At 40.3% G+C, this 24,557-nt stretch overlaps 1 protein-coding gene across 2 annotated transcripts in view; it reads right to left on the reverse strand.

The window, feature by feature from the left end:
• Positions 1-1,366: 1,366 nt before the first annotated feature.
• SUSD4 (sushi domain containing 4) overlaps positions 1,367-24,557 on the reverse strand; it is a 60,915-nt gene continuing 37,724 nt past the window's right edge. The window contains exons 3-8 of one of the 2 annotated variants that reach the window (XM_015857237.3): positions 19,783-19,962; positions 16,553-16,741; positions 5,383-5,574; positions 4,779-4,923; positions 3,338-3,720; positions 1,367-2,452 (exon numbers count right to left, since the gene is read on the reverse strand). In XM_015857237.3, coding sequence (XP_015712723.2) covers positions 2,424-2,452; positions 3,338-3,720; positions 4,779-4,923; positions 5,383-5,574; positions 16,553-16,741; positions 19,783-19,962 — 1,118 coding nt within the window. In that variant the 3' untranslated portion in view covers positions 1,367-2,423. The remainder of the gene's footprint in view (positions 2,453-3,337; positions 3,721-4,778; positions 4,924-5,382; positions 5,575-16,552; positions 16,742-19,782; positions 19,963-24,557) is intronic. The other variant, XM_085541182.1, reaches the window with a different exon arrangement.

Genomic DNA, 24,557 nt, shown 5'->3' on the forward strand with positions numbered 1-24,557 from the left:
GGCCTCTCTATCCAGATTCCTCTTCAATACCTTCCTGCCCTTAAGCAGACAAACAGTCCCACCTAACTTGGTCTCACTTGTGAACTTCCCCTCATCCAGATCATTAAACCAGATCTAGTACTGAGTCTTGGGGAGTGTCAAGACTTATGAATGTTCAAATAATATAGTAGGTCAGTTTCCTACTCCATTTAGCAGTTTCCTTACTGCTAAAGACTGAGGCAAAAAAGGCATTAAGTATCTCAGCCTTATCCATATCTATAATCACTGCATTTCTTCTCACACCCAATAAAGGATGGTGTATGGGAAATTGGTAATCACAGCCTGAACCTCTGATTAATCAGCTGAGGCAAGTGTTGGGTCAGCTGAGGCAGCACAGGTGAGAGTAATTCAGCTGTGCTCCTGGAAGGGGTGGAGCTTGACTCCACCTCCTCTAGACCTCATTTAAGGGCTGACCACCACTAAGGCAGCATCTCTTTTGGAGGTTGCTCCCTGGTGGAGATTGAGAATGATCTCATCAATGATACAGGGGAATAACTGAGATTAAGCTAATAATTGCCTCTGCTGCACACTATTCTTGTGGCTGTTTTTGTTTTTCTGGCCTCAGTTAGTTTCTGACTGGCATATAGCTTTGCTGACAGGGTGCTTATAAACACTTTCTTGAATGTTAGCTTCAAGTCTATCATAATGCTGCCCTAACTCATGAGTGGGGTCAGTAAATGCTGCCACAGTGCAAAGAAATCATTAAATAATCATTAAAAAAAAAAAAAAGCAAAAAACAAAGAAAAAAAAACCAAAAAAACCACACAAGAGCAACTTCTTCTAAGTAGAAGGTCACTACAAGAGAGATATCATAGACTTACTTCAAATATCAAATCAGAACTTGGTCTCATTTTTTCCCTTTGCTTTGGATAAGCCCACGGTGGCAATCTCTACCATTAACATATGGTGAGTTCTTCCTTAAAACACTGCCAGTTTAACATATGTTTCATTTGCGCAATACCATAAATAAAGTGGGAAATTTGCTTGGCTTTCAAGAAGCACATGAAGCAGCCAGGAATTTTTCCTGACAAATAACAAATGGCCTGTGATACCACAAGGCTGAACTATCCCTACAGTCTTTAGCACAATGCTCTGGTGTAGCATGCAGAAGAAAGGAAAGCCAACAATAACAGGTGTAGATAAGCTGTGGCCCTGCTATACCCATTTCATGTGCTCTACCTAAATAAAACCAGTCTGTCCAATTGGAGCTAGATAATGGATATAAAATGCTGTAGAGTGGGGGATTCTACTGTCATCCCATCTTTCAGGAGGAAGCTGGTGAAAGAAGGAAGGAAGGGGGAAAAAAGGCCACCTAGACACAGTCCAGTAAGTCAAAAGAATCGAAACTGAACTTTATTTTTTTTAAAGTATTCTACAATAATGGCTCAGAATACTACCGCAGCACACAGGGACAAGGCAGTGCTCTGGGCTATGACTGTAGATTACTCTAATGCATGTATTTGTCAAAGCTTAAGGAAGGTTGAAACGTGGCAGTTCAACATTTCTTAAGCAAATATTTCATTATTTTAATGCTTTCTAGGTCTTATGATAGCAGGGTTTATCAAATGCAATGTAGTCACAGAAGTCTTGCATAAATACAAATATTGATACTTTACCTTGAATATTGTATATTATATAAATTCTGCCTTATCTTTAAAAAAAATCTCCAGGTCATTATGAGATCTGGAGTCTTTCCTTTTCTTTCTCTGTAAGAGTTTTTAAATATATATATATTTATATATATATTTTTATATATTTGCTATCATACATCAAGGTACATATGAATCCCATCGTTTCTGTTGTATTTTCTGCAGACATGGTATGAAACAAAATAACCAATAACCAAACCATTCGCTTTCTGATTAACACAGGAAAGTCAAAGAGGATCTTTCCTCTTTTGCGTGTGTGTTTCAGGACTAGGGGTTTAGTTGTTGTTGTTTTGTGGGTTTTGTTTTTTTTTTAAAGTTTGAAAGGATTCTTCATAAATTAGAGGTCCACAGATCATTTAGAGCAGTCTTTATAAGCAAATTTACATACTTTGACATGCTTTTGTGAGGCAGTTAGTATCAAAATCCAACAGTATTTCTACAGAACCATATGCCTTTCTGCGATGCAGATATACATTTTGTTTCTAAAAAGCCACAGTTCTTTTTCTACATCTGCTCTCATCAAATCCCCAGGATTCATTCATAAAATTGCTGTTCCGAGTGCTGACGCTGTTATCTCCACTGTGGATTAAGATGTGCACACAATCTGGTGACATCATCATGTGGAAGATTGTTAAGTACCCTCCCCAGATCCACAGACAGTCTTTTCTATCTCTGAGCGCTCAGGATTCATGTCACCCAACAATGCAATGTGATGTTGACATGTCTCCATTCAGGCTAAGGGTCTTCTTCCATCAAAGGAATCTCTAGAGGAAAAAGAGAAATGGTATTGATTACTGACTGGGACTTCCCTTTAGATATTTTCAGAGTAGTGTTATTAGCAATTCAGAAAAAATAGAAATAGAAATGCAAAAATCTGAACAATACATAAAAAGTCTCCAATTCTATACCTTATATGAAAATCACAGAATCATAGAATTGAGTTAGAGGGGATCCTTAAAGGTCATCTGGCCCAACTCCCCTGCAATGAACTGAGACACCTACAGCTTGATCAGGTTGCTCAGATTAACCTACTTAGACAATCCATGTTTCCTAAAACAAGTTAGGCCCACCAAACATAAGTGCAAACATACTTTCTACTACATTTAACATGGAATCGGCACTCAGAGTAGGCAGAGCCTTACTGGCATCATCATCATTCCTCCCACCTCCTTCCAGCTGTCCTCTCCCACTTGTGATGCCATTAAAAGTCAGCCCCAAACTTACGGTGCAGGAGACTTCTTCCACCCCAGTCTTCACCCACACTTCTTCAAATGTCTCTAAGGAATGCTAACTAGTTTCTTTATTAAGTTGAGAAGGCTCTGTTAGAACTAAATGAAATTCTATCAATGCATGCTCATTATTTAAATGCAGACAATAATACGTGATGATCTCCCTTCTAATACAGGGTCCTCTCCTGCATGTTCTCATACTGTGACTCCCATGTCCATATAGTATATGTAAAGTCTCACATACCTTAGACTGAAGTTTGTCATGCAGACACCATGAGCTTGTCAGCAAACTAACTGCTAACTCTGACTGGGTATGAAATACATGGTGAAAGTAAAAAGCAGGTCAGCCGGCTTTATTGTTGCCCTGTCTGTACAAGCAAATGTCTAAGGACTTATGTATGGCACCCATGTGTGACTCACCATCTGTAATATCAATCCGTGGGCTCGTGGACACAGCCTCCTCAACAGTGCTCTGGGATGCATCAGTTCGATCTGAGCCAGCAAGCGCTGCCGCTTGGCATGCCGGGGGTGAGTACAAGCTTTGGAGCAGTTCAGAGGAGCCTGATTGACTCTCACAGCTCTCAAATTCACTTGGCAGCATGTCTGTAATCCTGGGGCCAGGATAAGCAGGAGGACTTTGATCTTCTGTCTGCAAAATATGCCCCTGGTCCACTGTGGCTGAGTATCCAGGTGCCAGAGCATTCAGGCTGCTGCTTACAGCTTCATCGTAGGAAGGCAGCATGACAGGAACACCGTCCACTACCACGAAGTCGGGGTCACCCACAGAGCCCTCCTGGCTGCCTCTAAGACAAACACAGGAAAATAATCACAAAAAGGCAGGGGGTTCATAGAATCATTTGAGTTGGAAGGGACCCTTAAACACCATCTAGTCAAACTCCCTGTAGCAAACAGGAACACGTGCAGATAGATCAGGTGCTCAGAGCCCCATCCAACCTTATCCTGGATGTCTCCAAGGATGGGGCACCCACCACCTCTCTGGGTTACCTGTACCACTGCCTCACCACACTGATTGTAAAAAATCTTTATGTCCAGCCTAAATCTGTCCTCTTTTAGTTTGAAACAATTTACTTTTGTTCTACCACAACACACCTGCTAAAGAGTCTCTCCCCTTCTTTCTTACAGACCCCCTTTAGATACTGGGTTTCTGAAGCACCTTGGACCAACTGCTGAACGTAAGGAAACACAACACTTCCTAATGGCACAGACTGATGCTACATGGCCATTAGCAGTCATGGAAATGTTTGCCTCACAGGTCTGCAAAAATCTGTTCAGATTGACAATCAGGTGGAACCCGTTACAATCGGATAAATGACACAAGTAATGTGAAGCTCAGTTTAGAGAAGGGAAAGAAAACAGGTGCTTGGAGGAGATAAGGAGCACCATTTGCTGTGCCACGCAGAGTAGGTATCATGGATATGAGATCACAGATGTTACTCAGCAGTCACAAGCGTCTGAACCCCTGGAAAGATGTGGGGTAGAGCAAAGAACTGTTTGCATCATATGTAAATAGGCTGTTAATGAATGGCAGGGTTTTGTTGCCAGATATTGGCCTCCTTCAGTTCTTGCTTTCAAAGGATGAGGACATTTAGCACTAGGCTGGTTTTCCTTAAAAACAAAACACTTATACTATGCTGGGAAGGTGTGGTAAACCCTGAAGTATCTGTTTTATAGTCAATTAGATCACAACAGAGACTCAGCAGGAAGGAGTTGGTCCCAGGTACCACTGGGACAGGTAGATCAGAATGTAGAAATGAAATCAAGGGCCTCAATCCTAATAAAGCAATAAAATAAAATAGTAATAAAATAACGTAATAAAATAATTGAAGAAAACAGTGCAAACCTTGGAAGGAAATGTGTCTTAAACTTGGTCTGGAACATTCTGGCTAAAATGACCAGTAGAAGTACTAATAAAACGCTGGTAGCAGTAAATGCCACTATTTTCCACGTAGTCAGTAGAGTCTCCTGTGTATTTGGCCAGGTTTGTTCTGTAACAAAAAGACAACAATACCACAGTTGCTAGTTTATATTAATTCAACAATACTCAGAAAGACCAGTTAGAATGAGAGATTTCTTATATGTATGTTTTATATGTATATACATATACATGAATCAAATTTACACCCGTTAATCTAATTCCAGACACCAAAACAGCCTTAACAGCAAGCTGTCGCTGACGCCAGACCTTGCTTTTTCCCCGTGATATTATTTTTATGCATGCAATCATAAATTTAGTTTATCTACATGTTAAAATATCAATATTCTTGAAAAGCTAAATATTGAAATGGTTTAGAACCATTCAGGAAATAAAATATGCTGCATTTAATGGCATCTTAAATCAATGATTGTCACTTAAGCATGAAATAATGAGTTTCACCAGACATTACCGACCTCCTGATTTGCTCAGAAGAAGGTGTGCTACTGAAGAACATAGGCTGCTTCCTTACCTGTTTTGACACAGTAGACTTGGTAGGAGGGGAACCACTCTCCATACTGGCAGGTAATGTATTTGTAGTCATTGGTGAGGGTGTAGCCGGGATCACAGTAGAATTCTACCACTGTCCCGTGGTTGTAGCGCTCACAAGGCCGTGGGTGGCAGATGTAGTCTCCATGGCTGACCATTGGAGGTAGCGGACAAACTTGGGCAAAACAAACAGAGAGAAAAGGAGAAAGAAGTTAACCACAGCAACTGACCACTGTGCCTCAAAATCCCCCTCCAGGCTCCCTGCCCTGTGGGTGGGTACATCTGCATGGCACCAGTGGATGAATGCACACACCTCCTACTTTTGGCTTACACCAGAAAGCTCTGCTGTCTGTTTGCTTAAAGACATGAAAGATGGCATTGGTAAAACCCTCCAGCTTCTGGGTGAGGGGAGGAAGGGAGAAAAGGACATGCATGACTGTAGAATGGCTACATGGAGATGAAGGGGGACGGTCAGAATAAAGGCAATCTCTTTCCTTATGAAGCATCTCAAATTCAGCTGTAAGATCTTATTTTGTTTTTTTCAGTTTTTTTTTTTTGTTTTTTTTTTTTTTTTTTCCATTAGCACAGTTGGCTGATTGCATTCACTAATTAAATTCTGAAATATTCAGTTTTATGAAGAAATTTGCTATCAGCAGTGCTGGAAGAGATGCTCGGCACAGGACGCTGCTTAAGCAATTACAGTTGTGCCACTGTAATTTTGTCTCACTGGGCTAAGACCACACCAGCGCTATTTGTGTTTTGTTATCTCTGAGCAGCCCCAGTGATTTCAGCAGGATTGCTGCTGAGGTGAGGCACTGAACAGAACAGAGGCTGAGACTGTGTTAATTAAGTACAGTGGTGTACATGAGGTTATGTAAATAAGACCGAATTACAACATAAACATGTGAACTTTTATTGTAGATCCCGACACAAGAAGAAATGCCCCCTCACACTGCTGGGAAATTAATAATTCAACAGAGCTGAACGAGCAGTCCTTAGGTTGCAGCAGCAATAAAGTAGCCTGCAGGCAGTGCTTTTATAAGAGAGGAAACTTATTTACTGAAAAAGTATTTGTTGATTATTATTTTCTTAAGCATTGTTCCTAACACAAAGGAAAATAGGTGTAATGATGTCTAAAATGGCCACACGCTGATCGGAGAGGGCTTAATTCAACTAACTGGATTGTTTTATTTCCCTTCAAAGGCAGTAAGGAGTTGGATCAGGGGCCCATCTATGGGCTGCCCACCCCTCCATCTTGTGTATCCCTCACACAGCCCAGCCCTACTGCATTGATTTAAAGAATGAAAATTCCATCTCTCTGAAGAAGAATCTTCCCGGAAATTACAATGCAGCTGCTTCTCTCCACGAGCCTTGTTACATGAATAATGTATTTCATAAAAAAATACACAAGATATTAAATGAATCTTCAAGAGAAGCTGATTACAATGTGCAGCAGTGTCTGTTCCCCCATCCCTTGGAGACACTGTTTTGTTTGTATTTTCACTGGCAAGGCTCAGTAATAACTCGAAATCAGAGCAAGTAATTCACATAAAAATTCACATCCTCCATACTCTGCATACTTTCCAAAGTCTCTAGGTCCATGAGAAATAGGAAGGGTTTACTGAGAGGTCAACTCAAGACTGAAAACAATTTTTTTAAGAATAGGGCAAAGGTGTAAGTCTGAAATAGCAGAATAGCACCTTTGTCCATATCAATGATCATTCCTCTATTACAAAGAAAACAATCATTGGAAAGCAACAGTTTTGGCCTACAGTGAGGAAACCTCATATATTTTTATTATACACATTTATAGTATAAGAACAAAGACAGTAACTTAAATTCCTTTGCAATTGAGTTTTGGTAAACTATGACAGGCGGCAGGAGACATGTGGATGCACACAGCCCTCCAAGCTACAGGGAAAGTAGAGCATGTCTTATCACAGGGGGCAACCGCTCTGATAAACAAATTCCTGCTCTCCAGCCATGCACCTGCTGCCTTTTGCGACACACCAAAACCCAAACCTTCTAATGTCATTAAGGGCCAAAGCAGCCTTCAGAATTGAAATGAATGAATAAATAAATAAATAAACTATGGCCTCAGAGCTGGTCTCCCAGCTCAGGAATGACATATTTTCCAATCAGATTAAAAACCATGCACTGTGGGTACAGCCCATATGCGGAGCTGTCAGTTTGTTTACAAATGGAGATGTGCTTTAGAAAATCTGAGGATAAGAACATTGCTCTTAGTGTAGGGTATGTTCCCTGTGCTAAAAGCGGGTGCCACCCCTCCCATTGACACCCTCTCCTTTTCAAGGGAAACGATCATGTACTGATGCTGCCCAAAAATGTCTGTAAACATTTCTGTAAAGTGCTGTACTATGTTCGTTGTGAGTTGGAGTAAGGTTTTAAATGGTTGTACATCCCAACAGCTCTTGCATTGAACTCTCTTACAACAGTGGTTTCAATGGAATGGGTTTCAAAATACAGCATGGAATCATTACATTTGGAAAGACCACTAAGCTCATCTACTGCAACTAATGAAGGATTAAAGCTCAATAGAAGCAAGGCTTTCTTCTAACAGCTGGGATGTCAGAATCTGGGTTTTGGAGTCACAGGAGTTCTCCCTCATCACCTCCTATGAATGTTATGTTCATCAACTTTAAGGAACCCTCCAACAGTTGCATGGGCAAACTGGCCCCCACATGCATTTGCGATCAGGTTGATTAATGATCAATGTGAACTAAAACTCAGGTGACAAACTTCAGCCCACTGAAGTTTTCTAGGAAAGTTAAAATTTTTGGAACCTCAGTGATCGTTCTGTGGCTTATTTGGTAATCACAGGCTGTGGACTTCAGGCAAATGCATGAAATACATTTTCTGGGCACTGGATCCAGGATTTCTGGATGAGTCTTTATAGAGCAGTTGGCCACAGGATGTAAGGGGGCTCACAGAGACTCTACAGCAGTATTCTCAGTCAAAATGTGAAATTGTTAAATAAAAAGCATGAACAAATGTGTTCATATCACAGATAAATCCCCTTTGGTAAGCTCAGCACTGCTGATGCTCAGGAAAGCTATTGGGAGGAATTCCTGACTGGATCTGACAGCCAACCTCTCCTGTTCTGAGGAGCAGTTGGATCTAAGGTCTCTCCAGCTATGGGCTTTCTGCTCTGACCAGTTTTACAGAAAGATTAGTACTCTGATGAAGAACTTAAAAACTGGCCTTGCATTCCAAACAGTCACATATTGCCTTGGAGAAGGGGATCTCTTTCAGGCTTATAGGAGATAGTTATTAACAAAAGACAAGAATATATCCTAGTGCTGATGTCCTGGAAGCAAAGGAAGTATCTATGGTGTCCTCTGCAAGGGACAGCCCAGTACAAGGCAAGAGTGACTCTGCTCCCCACCCACTGCCAGTGGGCACTTGTACATCAGAACAATGAATGGAGTTCTCATTTTTTCTACTCGCTATGGTCAAGGAGCTTTTTAAGCTCTGCTCAGAGGATGCTACAGTAAATCTGCACTGCTGACACTAGGACTGCATGAGACAGAGAAAACGTTTGGCATTAGCACAGTCTCAATTAACACTGTTGGCACAGAATAAAGGTGTCACATCACTTTCTCAAAGCCAGTGGTAGAGAGATGACAGTGAAGCTGCAGATACATAAAGTGCTCAAATTCTATTTTTAGTCAGTTGGTTCAGTGGCACTGTGGTTAGTAGTTTAGTTTTTGCTCAGAGTAAGCATGATGTAAATTATTCAGGTTTTGCCTAGTTTTTGTACAGGAGCCAAGCAACAAATGCAGCGACGCCTTGAAATACTGGCCACTGAAGTGCTATGAAGAAGCAAGAAGCCTGTTTTCCAGCTTTGATATTTTGTGTAGTAGAGATTTTTCTCCTCCAGCCTTTCATGTATCATACTGGTTCCTCTGTTAGCTAGGTTAACAGAAAAACCCAGTGTAAGGCTAGCTGTTTTCTGCTTCACATAGGAATAGACAGTGCTGGTGACACTTGCACCAAATCAAAAATAAAGCTTCTTCTGAATGCACCACAATTCTTTTCTTATTATGTAAAGAGTGAAAAAAGATTAAGATGAAACTTCATGATAAGGAAGACACTTGGGAGCCCTCACTCATCACTGCTACCCTCCTGCCTTGCTGTCTTCAGCTCTGTGTGCGCCTGGCTGCCTTGTACACAGTTGAAGTAGATGTATCCCTCCCACTGCAGTGCACAGAGCACCCTCAGCTCCTCACACTTGTTAAGCAAGAACAGGACACTCAGTAAAAGCTCTCAATTCTCTCAGAACACAAATTCTTACTGCCCTGGAAAGCACACTGGAGTGACCTATATGTATTTCTTTCGGGCTATCTGCCTTCCAGTCCTCTCATCCCCCCATACAGCCACAAGGCCAGCTGACAGTCCTATGCTTGGCCACCAGATGGGAGAATGTGAGAGAGCAGTTGGAAGATGCAATTGCTTTTCACTAAATTGCATTTTCATGTCAGAACTGCTAAAATCCATAATTCAGTTCCAGCATATTGAATATGTATAATCAGTTCCATCCCAATCACTGTTTACAGCAGGAGAAAGCCACAGTGTGCATCCCAGAGACCCAGTTTCCCATCTAAGCCTAGTAAGGGTCCTTTTCCCTATAATATCTTTGAATAAGCACATCCTTGTGTATGTGCAATTTGATTATTATTTTTTTAATAATAACACAGAAGATGAAACCTGTTTGTTTCATATTCAGCCAAGAAGACTTTCTCATAACTTTCTCTTCTAGTTTCAACCCCTCTGCCATATGCAGGGCTGCCAACCACCAGACCAGGCTGCCCAGAGCCACCTCCAGCCTGGCCTTGAATGCCTCCAGGGATGGGGCATCCACAACCGCCTTGGGCAACCTGTTTCAGTGCTGAAGTTGCCAGCAAATCTATTTATTTATTCTACAGCAAGAATTATTCAAAATACCTTGTTCTCCAGTCTCCCAGTACTTAACCTTCACAGTACCACCCACATTATTTTCCACTGAAAAGTCAGTTAAGCAACTCCTCCTTGACAGTTCAGCAAGTCAATGGCAGTTGTACCCTGGATCTTGTGACTCCAGGCTGCTTGCTCTCACCCTTAAACAACAACTTGGTACTCACTAAAACGGCAAGGGAAATCTTTCAGTGTGAGCACAGTGAAAAGCACTTTTCACCTTCCACAAAGCGTGAAATGAATTGAATAATCAAGTTTTTAATGAAAACTTACTTCTCTGGTCTAGCTCTGACCAATACCATCTTGCTGAAAATCACTAACACTGATACCAGCTGGTTGAGCCTAAGTGAGACCTTATAAAACTGGTTTCATGATAGTTTTAATGGTAGTTTAACTGATTCCCAAAAGCAAACAGAAGGTGATTTACAACCATATATTGCACATAGAGCTTCCTTGCTCCTTGGAGTTAAAGATTATGGAGTCCATTTTGCAGTTCCAATCAGCCAAACTCCTACAAGGAGTTTCAGACCAACTCCACAGTCACCCTCAACAATCCTTCCATCCACAGCACACAGACAGTGAAACACTGATCTTACTGCCAAAGCCTTCAGTTTCAAACGCATTTCACAATATATATAAGCAGAAACATACTTAGAGGAAGCTTTCACCTATAAATTATATTTTTTAAAGTGCAGTTTTTGTTTAAACTACAAAAATTGATTTTGAGTTTGCACCAATGGAGAGCATAGGGTTCTTTTAGCAAGATGCCCACAATTATCTTCAAGGAAATGTTTATACTAATTACTCACAGAGGACTGTTTGAAACATCACAGTCTCATTTACAGCAGATCAATTTTGCTTTCTTCATCACTCAGTTCTAGTTTTGTTTCTTCCCATTCTCAAGACTGGCTGACTTTATGACCACTAACGGTCTTTTTAAGACACTGAGATGCAGAAACTGAATACTTGGCCTCATTTCTGAATGTGGAGCCAACTGCTTGCAATAATTTTTCTATAGAATTGATGCTTTTATGGCATCTGATTGCCTGAGTTCCAGCTGCCATCAGGTACTGTGCTCCAGTGACCTGCTGTTAACAGCTGCTCCCAAAAAGAAACAAAGATAAATACTGAAGATGGATTCCTGTTAAAGAAATCATCAAACAGAAAAACTTCTCTTGGGTAGGAGAAAGATCACTCCGGGAAGTCTTTTCTTCCCAGTTAAGTGACAATTTCTATGAGCAATGGATATAATAAACTACACCTATTGTTTATTGACTTGTGATTGGGATGCTTATGTGTTGATTGCATTCGTTGAGCTTAGGTGGGGACTGCACAGACATAGCAGGGTTGTTATATTATTATAACCCTCTTTAATTGCTATCCCTCTTTCCTGGTAAGAAATAATCTCTTGAGCCTGCTTGGTGTTACCTACACCTGCCAGTAGGACCTGATGGAGGAAAGGAATGCTAAATCCAGCTGCACCTGTAGGATAAGAGAGCTCTACTCCAGGGCCTTGCTGAAGGCTGAGGAAATCAAAACGTACCTTCTGGAAAAAGGAAAAACACAAAGACCCATCCCCCATACAGTGATACTAGGGGGGAAAAAAAAATAGTAGTGGTAGAGGAAACAGTAGTTGATAATACCTCAAAGCCTGCCTACAAAACTAGGAAGAAGTGAAAAGAGTACCAGTTTCTGTTATTTATGTATAGTTACCAAGTGCATACCCATGCTGTTTGGTGAAATTATCTCTATTTAAATGTTAGTTCTTATCTCTGAAAGTGAACAAACCTACACAGCAGGTAGACCTTCCACTGTATAGAATCTATATCTATACTTCTCATCAATCGTGGAAAATGTCCTGTGACTGCACTGCATAGCCAAATTTAATGAACCTGTCCATAATGCACAGAGAAATTTGATTCCAAGCTAGACAATGTAGTGATCTTTTCCCTTCTGAGGAGCCCTGCCAGATTTAAGTTAAAGATTAATACTATAAAACAGCCCGTGGGGAGAAATTTTGTCTGCTTTCCCCCACCTAATCCTCAGCATATTTAAAGCACTATGGATAAAATACTACATGCATCTGGCAGCTAACATGGAACTGCAGGACAGAAATTATGGCTCTATAAAAGAGTCTGGATGTCTGGCTGATTCAGGAAATGCTAAGGAGTTTCTGAAAGGTACACAGGTGACAGAGCAGGTGTAAAACAATGATTTACTCTGACAATCCCATGCATCAGGCAGAAACAGAAGACATAAAAGAAACAGATTACAGGTTGTTCTGTTTCTTTCTTGAAAATCTATGAACAGTGCAGAATGTATCTACTTCAGTCACAGCACAGATCAAAGAAGATTTCTGCAATGCAAAAGAAGTGCAGTCACTTAGAAATTAATCATATTTATCATCTTCAAACAATGTATTCAACTCGGAGACAGTTCCCTAAATTCTCTGTCTCTTCATCCCACCCCCAGTGAGAGCTGTAAAATGTCCACCTCTGTCTATCATCCTGTCCTGTGATGTGTTCTGGTTTTCTTTCTACTTTACTCTAAAATACACCTGCTGCAATTCAATGATCTGAGAATTATTAAGCAGTACATCCGCAGAACAATATGATTTGTCTGCTGAGTATTTTGTGTCAATTTGCTCTCTCCGAATTCAATTCTTCTCCACACGTCTCCAGCTGTGGATAAAGGTCTACAGATGAAAGGCAGAATCCTCTAAGAGCACAAAAATACAGACATTCCAAGTCATCTTTGAGCAACTCTGTAACACATTCAGCCTCTACATTCGTACAGAGTGGCCAGACACATGCACTGCTTCTACAGCTTTGGGTGATCTATGGTCCAGAAACCCTTAGTATTATTGAAGTACCTTTTTTCTTTTTTTAAGAAAACTTTCCTTGTAATTTTATCACATCTGCTTCCTGTGACTCAAACATCCCAAGTGTGGAAGACTACCAGCCTATTTTGTCCTTTAGTTAGTGGATGAAAGTAGTCACCAACAAAAAGGTGCTCCCCAAGTAAAGGAGCTTACGGATGTTGTTTGCTGCTGCTACTTGAGCACTTACTGTTGATTGCCAACTCTGAGAAGTATTTCTCTAGACACTGAGTACATTCTGAAACCCCACCGCAGTCAGCGCAGCTAAAAACAAGGATGTTATGTGCCTTATGTTAATATTAACTCAGTTAACTTGGATAACCTGTTTTGCAATATTTACCTTATTCTCCTTCCCGGCTGCATGCTCAACAGTTGTAAGCACAGAACAGAATCAGAGTATATATGAATTTTATGTCTTAATATTGCAGAGTATAATAGAATAGTTCAGTTGGAAGGGACCTTCAATGATCATCAAGTCCACCTGACTAATATTGTGAGGGCTAATCAAAAGCTAAAGCACATTACTAAGGGCTCATATTGCTGCCCTGTGCTCCCCCTACAGGATTTTTATCTGTCTGAGATCTGCTGCTTCAACATTATGAAGCCTGAGAGCACGCTTCAGTTTGTCATGTTGGAATTTATCTAAAGCCTTCTCAAAGTCAACAAAGAAACATGGAGATAAATCCTTTTGTGCTAATGTATAATATCTCAGGCTTAGGGTTGCTTACTTTATTCTGACTCTTGAATGTAAACTGATTACAGACAGACTTTTCATTTTTTCCCTCCCCAGTGTATTGCTGTATGTTCCATCAAGAATTGGAAACATTTTAAGGATAAAGTATATCAAATGTACAACTCAGTCTTGATTATAGTATTTGGCATCAGTAATTGTTATGTAAGAATGAAGATTTTGAAGCTTTCTTTCAAAGTATCCTGTGTGCAATTGGTTAGAGACTTCAAGCCACTGTTTTGAAGTATTAAGTGGCTATGGAATTTCACCTGCAGTAACACCTTCCTCCAGTGCTCACTCATGACTTTTTTTCTGCCTACATTCAATGTCACAAACATCAGATCCTCTCTGTTAGGGTCTGTCTCACTGTATTATCCTCAGAGTCTTCATGAGAAGTATCATTCAAAAACTATCCTGTATGGTTGCCTGTTTTCCCAGAACATTTATATCTGTAGCATGCTTCATCAGTAACAGTTCTTACATGACCAGCTCCCTCTTGTTCTCTAGCAATTTCCTAATGCTCTATGTAGATTGTTGTGGGCTTTTTTTTTTTTTGGCTTCATTTCTGACTTTGCTGGGAAGTTTTCTAAATTCCTTCCATCTCCCATCTCCCTCAGTTTCTGTTAATTTCTGTAACCAGCAGTTGCATGCTTTTATGACTCCTCACCCCCACTCATAATGAAGTGGTTTTATGTACCAGTTTTGAAATTCTGTTACTCAGGTTTGCTACATTTTCAGTCAAACCTACTTACAAGAACTTGTAATACTTTGTTTTACATACTCAAGCTTAACCTTAGCTCAAGAATCTGTCAGTTCTAGCTGCAGAATTAGTTTCAGAACTGTTTTGATATCTCAGTGTATCTGATTTCCGGCTTTTGTGCTCAGTTGGGCTGATGCTGAAATCAGGCATTCCAGACAATAGAATCACATCTGCTGTTTGCTATCTCAATCAACTTGTTTTCCCTCATAGTCTTAAATATAAAGCCAGGATTACTCGATTACACTATGCGCACACTGCTTTAGATTCCAGCATCAGAATTACAAGCAAATTTCCCCTGCTTTCCTTGCCTTGCCTGATTCCCTTCTCACACTCTGCAAGAGCTTTCCTTTACATCTTGTTGGAAGTCTTCCAAAAGGAATAAGATTAAAATGGAGAGTCCAGATGGCAAGGTGGGTAATCATATGCAGATCATGTTCTCCCAGTACTAATGGCTAGACTTTTCTTTTTTTAATTTTTCCAAATCCTTTGTAATATCTTTATTCACCTCAAAGACATTTTATATTTCTATTTAGCAGTTGGCCATCCACGTCTTTTCCCAGAGTTTCCTTACATTTTCAAGTGTTTGCTCACCTCCAACATTTTGGGAAACCATCACATTTTACAGGAAATTTTTATACAACATATGGTAAAATCTTCAATTTATGCTTTCTTTTCCCCCATCTTTTGCATAACTGATTTTACAGAAGGCAATTGCTAACTCGCATTAATTTCTGCAGATGGATAATTAACCCCAAACTGGTAATTTAAAAAAATAAACCATATTAATAACTAAATAAACAATTTTCTTTGATTTTCATATATCTTTAGTACTGTCTATGAAGTTTCAGTTCAAAAGAAGTTTAACAAACTTCTGCATAGTTATGGAGTTTCACTACAGAAGAAAAAACAACATAAAGAAAGTTAAAGGTGTAAATCAAGGAATAAAAGAAGAAAATTCAGTGTTAAGATGCTTCAACTTAGCCTTCAAATGACTGTAACAATTTCAAACACTGCTGAAATAACACAGTTTCCTCTAGCACCATTCTCTCATATAGCTGAACCATTTTAACTGAAGCTTCTCAAATGATTCAGCTCCAGGCAGACACTCGAAAATCAATGTGAATGTTTTAAATTTGGCAAAGTTACAAGCATTTAAGAAGAGGATCTCATAACAGTAAATACTTGGCAATCTGTGCTAGCGGCATCCTCATTTGCCTGAGCTGTAACAACTTCCCCAATCAGAACTAGCAGCTGCTTCTGAGAAACCACTGCGCACCACTGCAGTACTAACTGCACATCAGTACCATGTAAAACAATCCTCACACAGAAAATATCTTTTTTTTCCTATTAGGAAAATGTCCTGAGTATAAAAAAGCTTCTCACAAGAGCTTGTGAAAGCTCTGCTCCTGCCATGTTGCAAACAAGACAGAGCTGAGCATCAGAAAGCATGATGCAGGGTAGAAGAAAGGGATGGATTACACAAGCTGATTGTTCCTTCCCACCTTCAGCTACTGTGACTCTACACCTGAAGTGCTATCAGATCACAGTGTACGCCCAAACCTCCAATCCTGCACATATATCTGCTTTAGTGAGATGGCTACTCCATATAATGCTGAAAGTGAGACAAGTGAAGCCATGAACTGGAAAACCCCAGCAGTTGACTGCATGCAACATAAAGCGAGTGACTTCAGCACAGCCTTCAGGAACATTGTACAGAGTAGAACTGCATATATAGCCTGAGTTAAAATCATATTGAACATGCTGGTTTTTGCAAAATTAAAAGCAAGATAAACAAACAATAAGACATTTACCTTCCACATCAAGGCACCTAGGTGGGCTATCTGACCAGATAAGATTATACATGCACTCAAGGAACTCTGCCCCTTCTAGTTTATATCCAGGAAAGCATTGGTAATACACCACTGTTCCTACTGAGAAGGAGGACTCGAACTCAGATACATTAATGTAACTATGAGGAAGAACCAATGGCCTCAGGCAACCTGCAAATTAAGAAGAAGGAGGTATCTTTTATTAGAAGGTGCTCACCTTAGTCATTTTAACACACCCCAGTAAGAATTCCTAGATTGAAGAGTGCAGTATTTTTCACCTTCTCTACCATGAATGGCAGGACTGCATGTTCTCCCTCAGATACATGTGCCACGTTATTCTTTTTGAAACTCTTCTATTGTTTAACCCCCATGCTTTGTTAGTATGGGATTCAGTCCCAACAAATCCAAGGAAGGTTTACTGAAAATTGCAGTATTCTGTTGCACAAATATTGGCTGCTTCAGCAGATGGCAATCCCTTTTTGAGGTAGAATATTCAATAAATAAAGACTGTCATTCATATAAACCATGAGTTTTATTTCTCCTCTTAAAACTGTTGGGTATACCTTAAATACTCAAACTGCTCTTGTGCACACAACTTTAAAAGAGATGCAGACAGAATTAATGATTTCATGGTTCTAAACTGAGAAAGCCTAGAGGGATGTCATTTCCTATGAGCAGTCACATGATAAACACTGAGAGAGGGCTCAGATCAGACTATCAAAGGTTTAAAATACCTGTTACCAACAGAAATGTTAAATGTAGTCAGCATCTCTATTCTACCTCTAGAATTACTCTCAAGGGATTTGTGACATGGGTGGTACTCAACTGTGACAGTTAAGTGGTCACCAGCTGTGTTTGGTACAGCAAAGAAGAGGAAACAACAGTGAAACGAATAGATAGCATGGCTTTCTGACAGGTTATTCACAGATATTCAAGGCTTGCTTTGAGGTGGTATTTAGAGAAGATATTGTACTAGAGAAAAAAATACAGAAAAAAATAAAGGCCTCATGGTATTAGAAATGACCCACTGGATAATAATTGTGTTGATTTAAATTTGCAACGATATTAAGGAAAGATGATTACTAATCAGGGAATGATAAATATTACAAAGTTAGGAGACAAGCATGAGTTTCACTATGGCAACCCAGAAACGGGTCTCTTGCCACTACAAGGAATTTATGAAGGATATTCGCAAAGGCTCACATAATGTTAAGCCTGACAGAGAAACCAGAACCAGACTGAGAGCATCTCTTATAAGGTGGTAGCACTGCTGTGGATGCCCAGCTACTACCTATAAAGGGAAAGTGTCCACAGTACTTGTAGTAATTATTTCCTTCCAATGGCCACTTGAGGAAGAGGGATGAAAACAAATGCAAGTAAAGCTTGAAAGCTTTTTCCAGCCCACTTTACTACCAAAGCAATTACTTCAACAGCTGTTTTACTAGTGGGTTATCTCCTTGGCCTAATAAACCATAGGCATCTTATCTCCTATTTGTTTCTTGTACCCCAATCACACATGCCCCTCGTGTTAACTGCTCCTGCAAACCAGGCAGCCTGCAGAGCAGGATGACATGAGCAACCTCCAATGGGACAGAAAGGAGGAATGCTGTCTGCCCAAGCAAGACCAAGCTTGCACTACACTGGGGAAGATTTCACTTTTCTGACTCAGCACTTTAATGCCCACAAAGGTCTTCGCAGTGCAGGATCAAGATTTAGTGGAATCTGTAAAAATTCTAAGGGTTTGTGAAAATCCCCAGTCTCTAAACACATCCAGCTGCCTGGAAACTTCCTTTTGACATTTTTTGCCCAGTAATTCACATCATTCCAGATCAGTAATTATCATGACTATTACATGTCAAAAATAGTCTGAGGCTTCATTTTTCTCTGTTCTACAATCCTTTCCCACTGCTCTGTCAGAAAAAAGACATCTCAGCATCAATGAGTCTCCAGCCTGTTATAAAGAAAGGGCCACATAAATGTAATTGTCAGGCTCCCCACTGCAAGTACTTGAGGGCCTTTGACAGTATTAGTGCCTAATAAGGCCAAAGTAATAATAATGATTCTGGAGTTAAATCTGTAACAGGATTATAGAAATTAGCAAAATATAGAAGATACTGGAATCTGTGCTATCTATTCTGTAACTCTCTGGCAGTTCCAGCACCTTGCCCTCATGCAATGGACTTCATAACTCTACTGCTTTTAAAATTAAAGTCATTCTAATTAAACATTGAGTATTGAGTAGTAGCAATTGATTGGTATTCATTGTATAAATACAGCAACTGAAGAAAGTAACAACCGAGGGCTACTTCTACTTTCCCTCTTAATGCTGGCTGTCACAAAATTTCCACATGGATCTTCATTAAACACAGTATCTTCAAATCCACCTTGTAAGAGTTCCCCTCACCTACCTGCACGTTCTAATGTCCTGTTTTTTTAATCTCTCTCTTAGGGATGGTGAGTTGGCATGGGTTAAGCCACTCTTATCAGCACAGCCAGATAAAATCTTTTGATGCACTTCTGCAGGCCAAGCTTGAATTGTTTAAAAAACAACGGTACTAGCATGCATGTGAGAAAGGTGAAATACTAACAGAATGAGAGTTAGCTCTCATTAAATAAAGCTGGTTTACTTCTCACAGTTGAAGCAAAGCTGGGTTCCCAAACTACTAATATTACAAGTCCTACAACTAATGGTTTTACTGGCCAAAATAGAATCCTGAGTTTTCAGTCAATACCAATCAGTTTAATGGACTGTGAACCCAACTATTGATTCTGCTGAAAACTCAGAGATGAATAGGTTCCAGGATCTTCTCTACCTGTGCCCACTGCACATGGCAAGCAAAGGTAAATTACAGTGAGAAACTTACACCTCTCCATAAATTGGCACAAAAATGTCACCTGCCCATCAAATCTTTTTCTGATATTCTGGTTTAACCTTGACTTCTTCTAAAAACGTGATGCATCTCTGTAAGATCATAAACTATCAAATAAAAACAATTCGTAATTCAAGTATGGCTGTGTTCAGAAACCAGCATCTTCTTTTCTGCAGCAAACAGTCGGGTGGAGAAACCCAAGTATCTTAGAAGAAGAGCTACTCAAATACTCTACAGTGGGACTGAAGAGACCACTGTCACCCTTACAACTCCAGGAAGAAATACTAGCAAGCTATGACAAGGTACATGAACTATAAAACAGGATGTTCTCGTGTACTAAACCTTGACAAATGGGCAGATTATCCCAAGTTCCATCGTCTTGACAAATTGAAACCATGTTGTCTAAGTCAGGGTAACGGATCTGGAATCCTTCATGACAGCTGATTATTAACTTATCTCCAGTTCTGTAAGTCTTGTTATGAATCTCTGCATCTTCAACATGAGGAACAAGGCAATCTGTGACTTCATAAAGAAAAAAATTGACTTAATTAAAAATAGCACTGCTAGCTATTCAATAATCAAGCTCTTAAGCAAAAATTATCAGTTAATATAAGTGCTCTGCTTAAACCATTTGGATAAAATGCATTTCAGCAAATATATACTTTCCCTAGTTAACCATCAGTTACAGAGTCTATAGTGTGGTACTAGAATCTGATGTGTTAAAGTAATGGATCATTCCCCAAGACGTTTTTAAACAAACACAATTAAGATAGTTTAGGAAGTCTCCTTTTAATTCTCTCCTTCCATTCATCAAGTGCAAATTACACCGCACACTGAGACTACACGACGGTCCATGCGACGGCAGACTCTTTGACAGCACCAAGGACAAGATGAAAGAGGAGATAAAATACAGATATGAACAAGGAACAAGGGGAAACTGCAGTGTTAGCAGAGAGACAGAATGAAAATCAGGTACAGCTACAAGGGCTTACCCAGGGCTCCATTCCACAGAGTTCATTTTGAGAATGTATTCATGTTAATCTCATTGATTCTGTTTTAAATCAGGCCATTTTATGTGCCTGAATTCATATGCCTTTAGAGCATGTGAGATTTTAAGCAACTAAGCACTATCTCAGGTGCTTGTAAAGACTCTCAAGAAGTGGATTGGCTACAAACCTCCAGTATGGTATGGGTATGGGTACAGGTATGGGCTCTCTTAACTGTCTGAGATACATGTATCAGGTGCTATAATCAATTCATGGTATACGCTGGTGCCAAAAACACCAAAATATAAAATAAAACCCCAGTGACTAAAAAATGAAAGATGCTGTGGGACAGTGGAAGGAAAGGGTGAGGCACAGTTAAAAACATTTCACTAATGCTGAAAGATTAAGAGAGATGCCAAGAGGATATGAAGGAATAGTCCAGGTTATTCAAAGTTCATCCTCCACATGAATGCAAAGAGAGACTAAACAGAAGAGAGGAAAAATATCACATACCGGGAAAATATAATCAAAATTATCTGGTTTTCTGCCAGCAGTCAATCCATGACACAGATGGGGATATAAATTTCCAGGCATCAAAACCCATGAAGTGGTTCAAATAACAGCAAGCAAATAAAAATATTGCAAGCCTGTTTTATGCTGTTTTCTCAAATATTTCTACCACAAGAGGTAATCACCTTCATTTGAGGAATGTGGTATTTACTAAAAAGAATTTTCAGAAGTCCTTTGAGATTTGCATAAAAATGAAAGTTTTTGCCATTTCCAGCAGCAATTCTTGCTGAAGAGGTGGAGGGAACTCCAAGTTTGTTCATAGCAGGTTACAGCAAGCGCATACAAAGTAAAGCAAAAACATGCTTCCTTGTTAAGAAACGCAACTCTAAGCAAGATAAACTGCAGTTTAGCATAGCACATGCAAACTACTAAGGGCAAGCACGTTTCATGATGTCTTCATAGAATCGCAGAATCATTCAGGTTTGGAAGGCCACCTAGTCCAACGACCAGCCCATCCCCACCATGCCCACTAACCATGCCCCTCAGTGCCACATCTCCCACACTGCTGAAAAGAGCCTGGCCTTGCCACTTTGCTCCCCACACCTCAGGTATTTATAGACCTGGATCAGGTTCCCCCTCAGTCTTCTCTTCTCAAGGCTAAACAGACCCAGTTCACTTAGCCTTTCTTCACAGGGGAGATGCTCCAGGCCCTTCACCATCTTTGTGGCCCTCAGCTGGACTCTTCCCAAGAGATCCCTGTATTTTTTGTACTGGGGAGCCCAGAACTGGACACAGTACACAGAAATCCACAAGATGCACTAGGCTATGAATGCAGGCATCCCCCTTCCAAAACTGAGCATTCTTCACTCTTGCAGGCAAGTTAATAAGTGAAGCAGACAGTAGAGGCTGCCCCATAAGAAACACCTGATGCAAACCTCATCTGCTGTCATGCAGAGGCTGCCCCTGGTACCTTCCATGGCTGGGACAGGATGGATGGGGATACTGCTCTGCAGCCCTGCTGGAAGAGGGCTGAGATAGATAACAGAAGATAATGTCAATGAGCAGCTCACTCTCTTGGCACAACAGCTTTCTGTTGCTACACAAGAAAAAAAGACTTATATCTGTGCTGCAGTAACATACGAGATTTCACTTCCAAAGCGGGGGAAATTGATTCTGTAACAATGATCTATAATAGCAACTTCATTCTCGTTATTCCAAATAACAGCTATAGATCGAATCACTTTAATCAGATAGATGCTGTGCAAAGTTGCTCACTGTACCATTATATGCTCACTAGATCCTGGCTGGCTTGGATAACAGCCCCATTACAAGCCCCAGCTAAGCAGGGGACTTTTATATGACAATAGTCACACACTTTTTTCTGATGCCTCCTGAGCAAATGGTTTCCTGCTGGCTGAGTTTGTATTGTTTAGCACTAGCCAGGAATAAACCGCAGACACCCTCTCTTCACAAACAACTGGATTAGCTTGCACAAACTCTGCTAGGAAAAGCTGAGAAGCAGTGACTGAATTTTAAGATGTCCCATCCTAGAAAATAAACTGCTTAATTTCAAGTACTTTCCTGCAAATCCATGGAAGCCACTAAACCATTTAACGGCATACGCAGCCTTTAACCAGCATCAAACAGTAATGGCTATGACTTACAATCTTCTCTGCCATTTTTACACAATCTGCTTATATTGAATGTGTGAATATTAAAATGGTTTTCAGCCCAGTGCATGCCCTGGTTAGGAACACATTCCCTTTCTTCCAGAGGCACAAAGGCAGCAGTCCTTGTGCAGGTGGGGGAAGCTGACAGGTCCCACACTAATGTCATCCCGGCCTACTCTTGATGAAGATACACATTAGGATGAAGATACACATGGCTTCAGCAAATCATGCTCTCACATGTCAAAGAAGGATATTTTTTAGCATGTAAGATTTGTTAAACTCAATAGTCCAAGTGTTTTAGTTTGTATGCAAACAATGCAGTGGAACATTGAATCACAGAATGATAGAATTGTTTGGGCTGGAAGAGACCTTTAAGCCCCTTCAGTTCCAATCCCCTGTCATGGGCAAGGCTGCCGCCTACCAGCTCAGGCTGCCCAGGGCCCCATTCAGCCTGGCCTCAAGCATCACTCAGAGTTGTTCCTTCCAGCCCACAAGGGAGGAGGGCCACCCTCTCTCCTTACAGCAGCACCTATAGTGTTAAAGTAACTCAACTGGAGGGGTATGGAAATAGTCACGAAGAACACACCATGTGAGGGAACAACTCATCTGCGTACTATCCTCTTAAAAACAAAGAACTAAGATCCAAATTATCTTTCAGTAGCATTGAATCTATACTAATGTGCTAGTAGAATCATTCTGAAGATGGAAAGCATGAGATTTCAGTGCATATCAAAGGCCTTCTCCTTGCTGCCTTTGCTTGTATTCCAACAGCACCCAGTGGCTTTTCCCAAGATTAGCAACCATCATACCAAACGCAGGCTACATGCATGATGAGGTGTGTGTGACCAGGCTTAAGAATTAAACACTGTGCAAGAGTATTAAAAGATGGAGATTAAAAAAAGAAAGTCTTTGGTCATCTCACAGATCCAGGGACAAAGGCTAAGAGAAATGAGCGCTGAATGTCATACAAGGAAATTGTGGCCAAACGGTTTGAGCCCATTACATTTACTGCCTGTTCATCATCCCTGCCACTGGGAGAATGAGGCACTGAGCACATCTCAAAGGCATCTGCCTTCAGGAGCACTGGGAGAGCAGGACACAGTTCTCAGCTTAGTTGTTATCCCCACACAGACTGTAAATTTAGATTCAATCTCATAGGAAAGAGGCAGCATTTGTTACAAGTAGGGCAACAGTCTCGGCAGCCACATTATCACAGTGGGAGAAGATTAGATTAAAGTGTGAACAACACGACATATTGCTCTTAAACAGTAAATACAAAATTCCTACCTTAGAGCTTTGGCATTTATGTGCATAACTGTATTAGAACTGATGGAAGTTACACTCACAACAGGCCATAGATCAACATGAGAGCATAACTCTAAACAAGCTGATTCTTGACAGTGCATTTACTGGCGCCTAGTCATGCAACTTTATTCTTGCACTGACACTTAAAATCACCTGCCACTTCACAAAAATGACAGTTATAAAACCCAATTAACTGGGTGAAGAGCGTTCTTAAGATTGTTTACATTCTGAAACAAGTTTCCTTTTTTCCTTTTGTAAATACCATTAACTTCTGATTAGAGGTTATTCTAGCAAGCATAAAGACAATAGTACTTCATAGCACATAGGTACAAAATCATATGCAACTACACTTAGCTGAATCCAAACTCATGAAATTAACTTAAAAATCAGCTGCAAGATACTGAACATTTTTACTGTTTGAGCTCAGATGGCAGTGTCTGACCTTTACAAGTACAGTATAACAGCAGAGGCATGGAGAGTATACCCCAGTAGCCATGGCAATCAGCCTCTGCTTTAACCGGGTGAATGTCATATAAAGCTTGTTTCACCCTGTGATAAGTTAATGACACATGTTAAAATATTAACTTCCTACTTCAGCAACAGTCCTTACAAATTTCAAACGCCGTTATGGAATTTCTGCAATGAA

The sequence above is a fragment of the Coturnix japonica genome, chromosome 3, assembly GCF_054131305.1.
Source record: "Coturnix japonica strain WE chromosome 3, WE-NBRP24, whole genome shotgun sequence".
Classification (NCBI taxonomy): domain Eukaryota; kingdom Metazoa; phylum Chordata; class Aves; order Galliformes; family Phasianidae; genus Coturnix; species Coturnix japonica.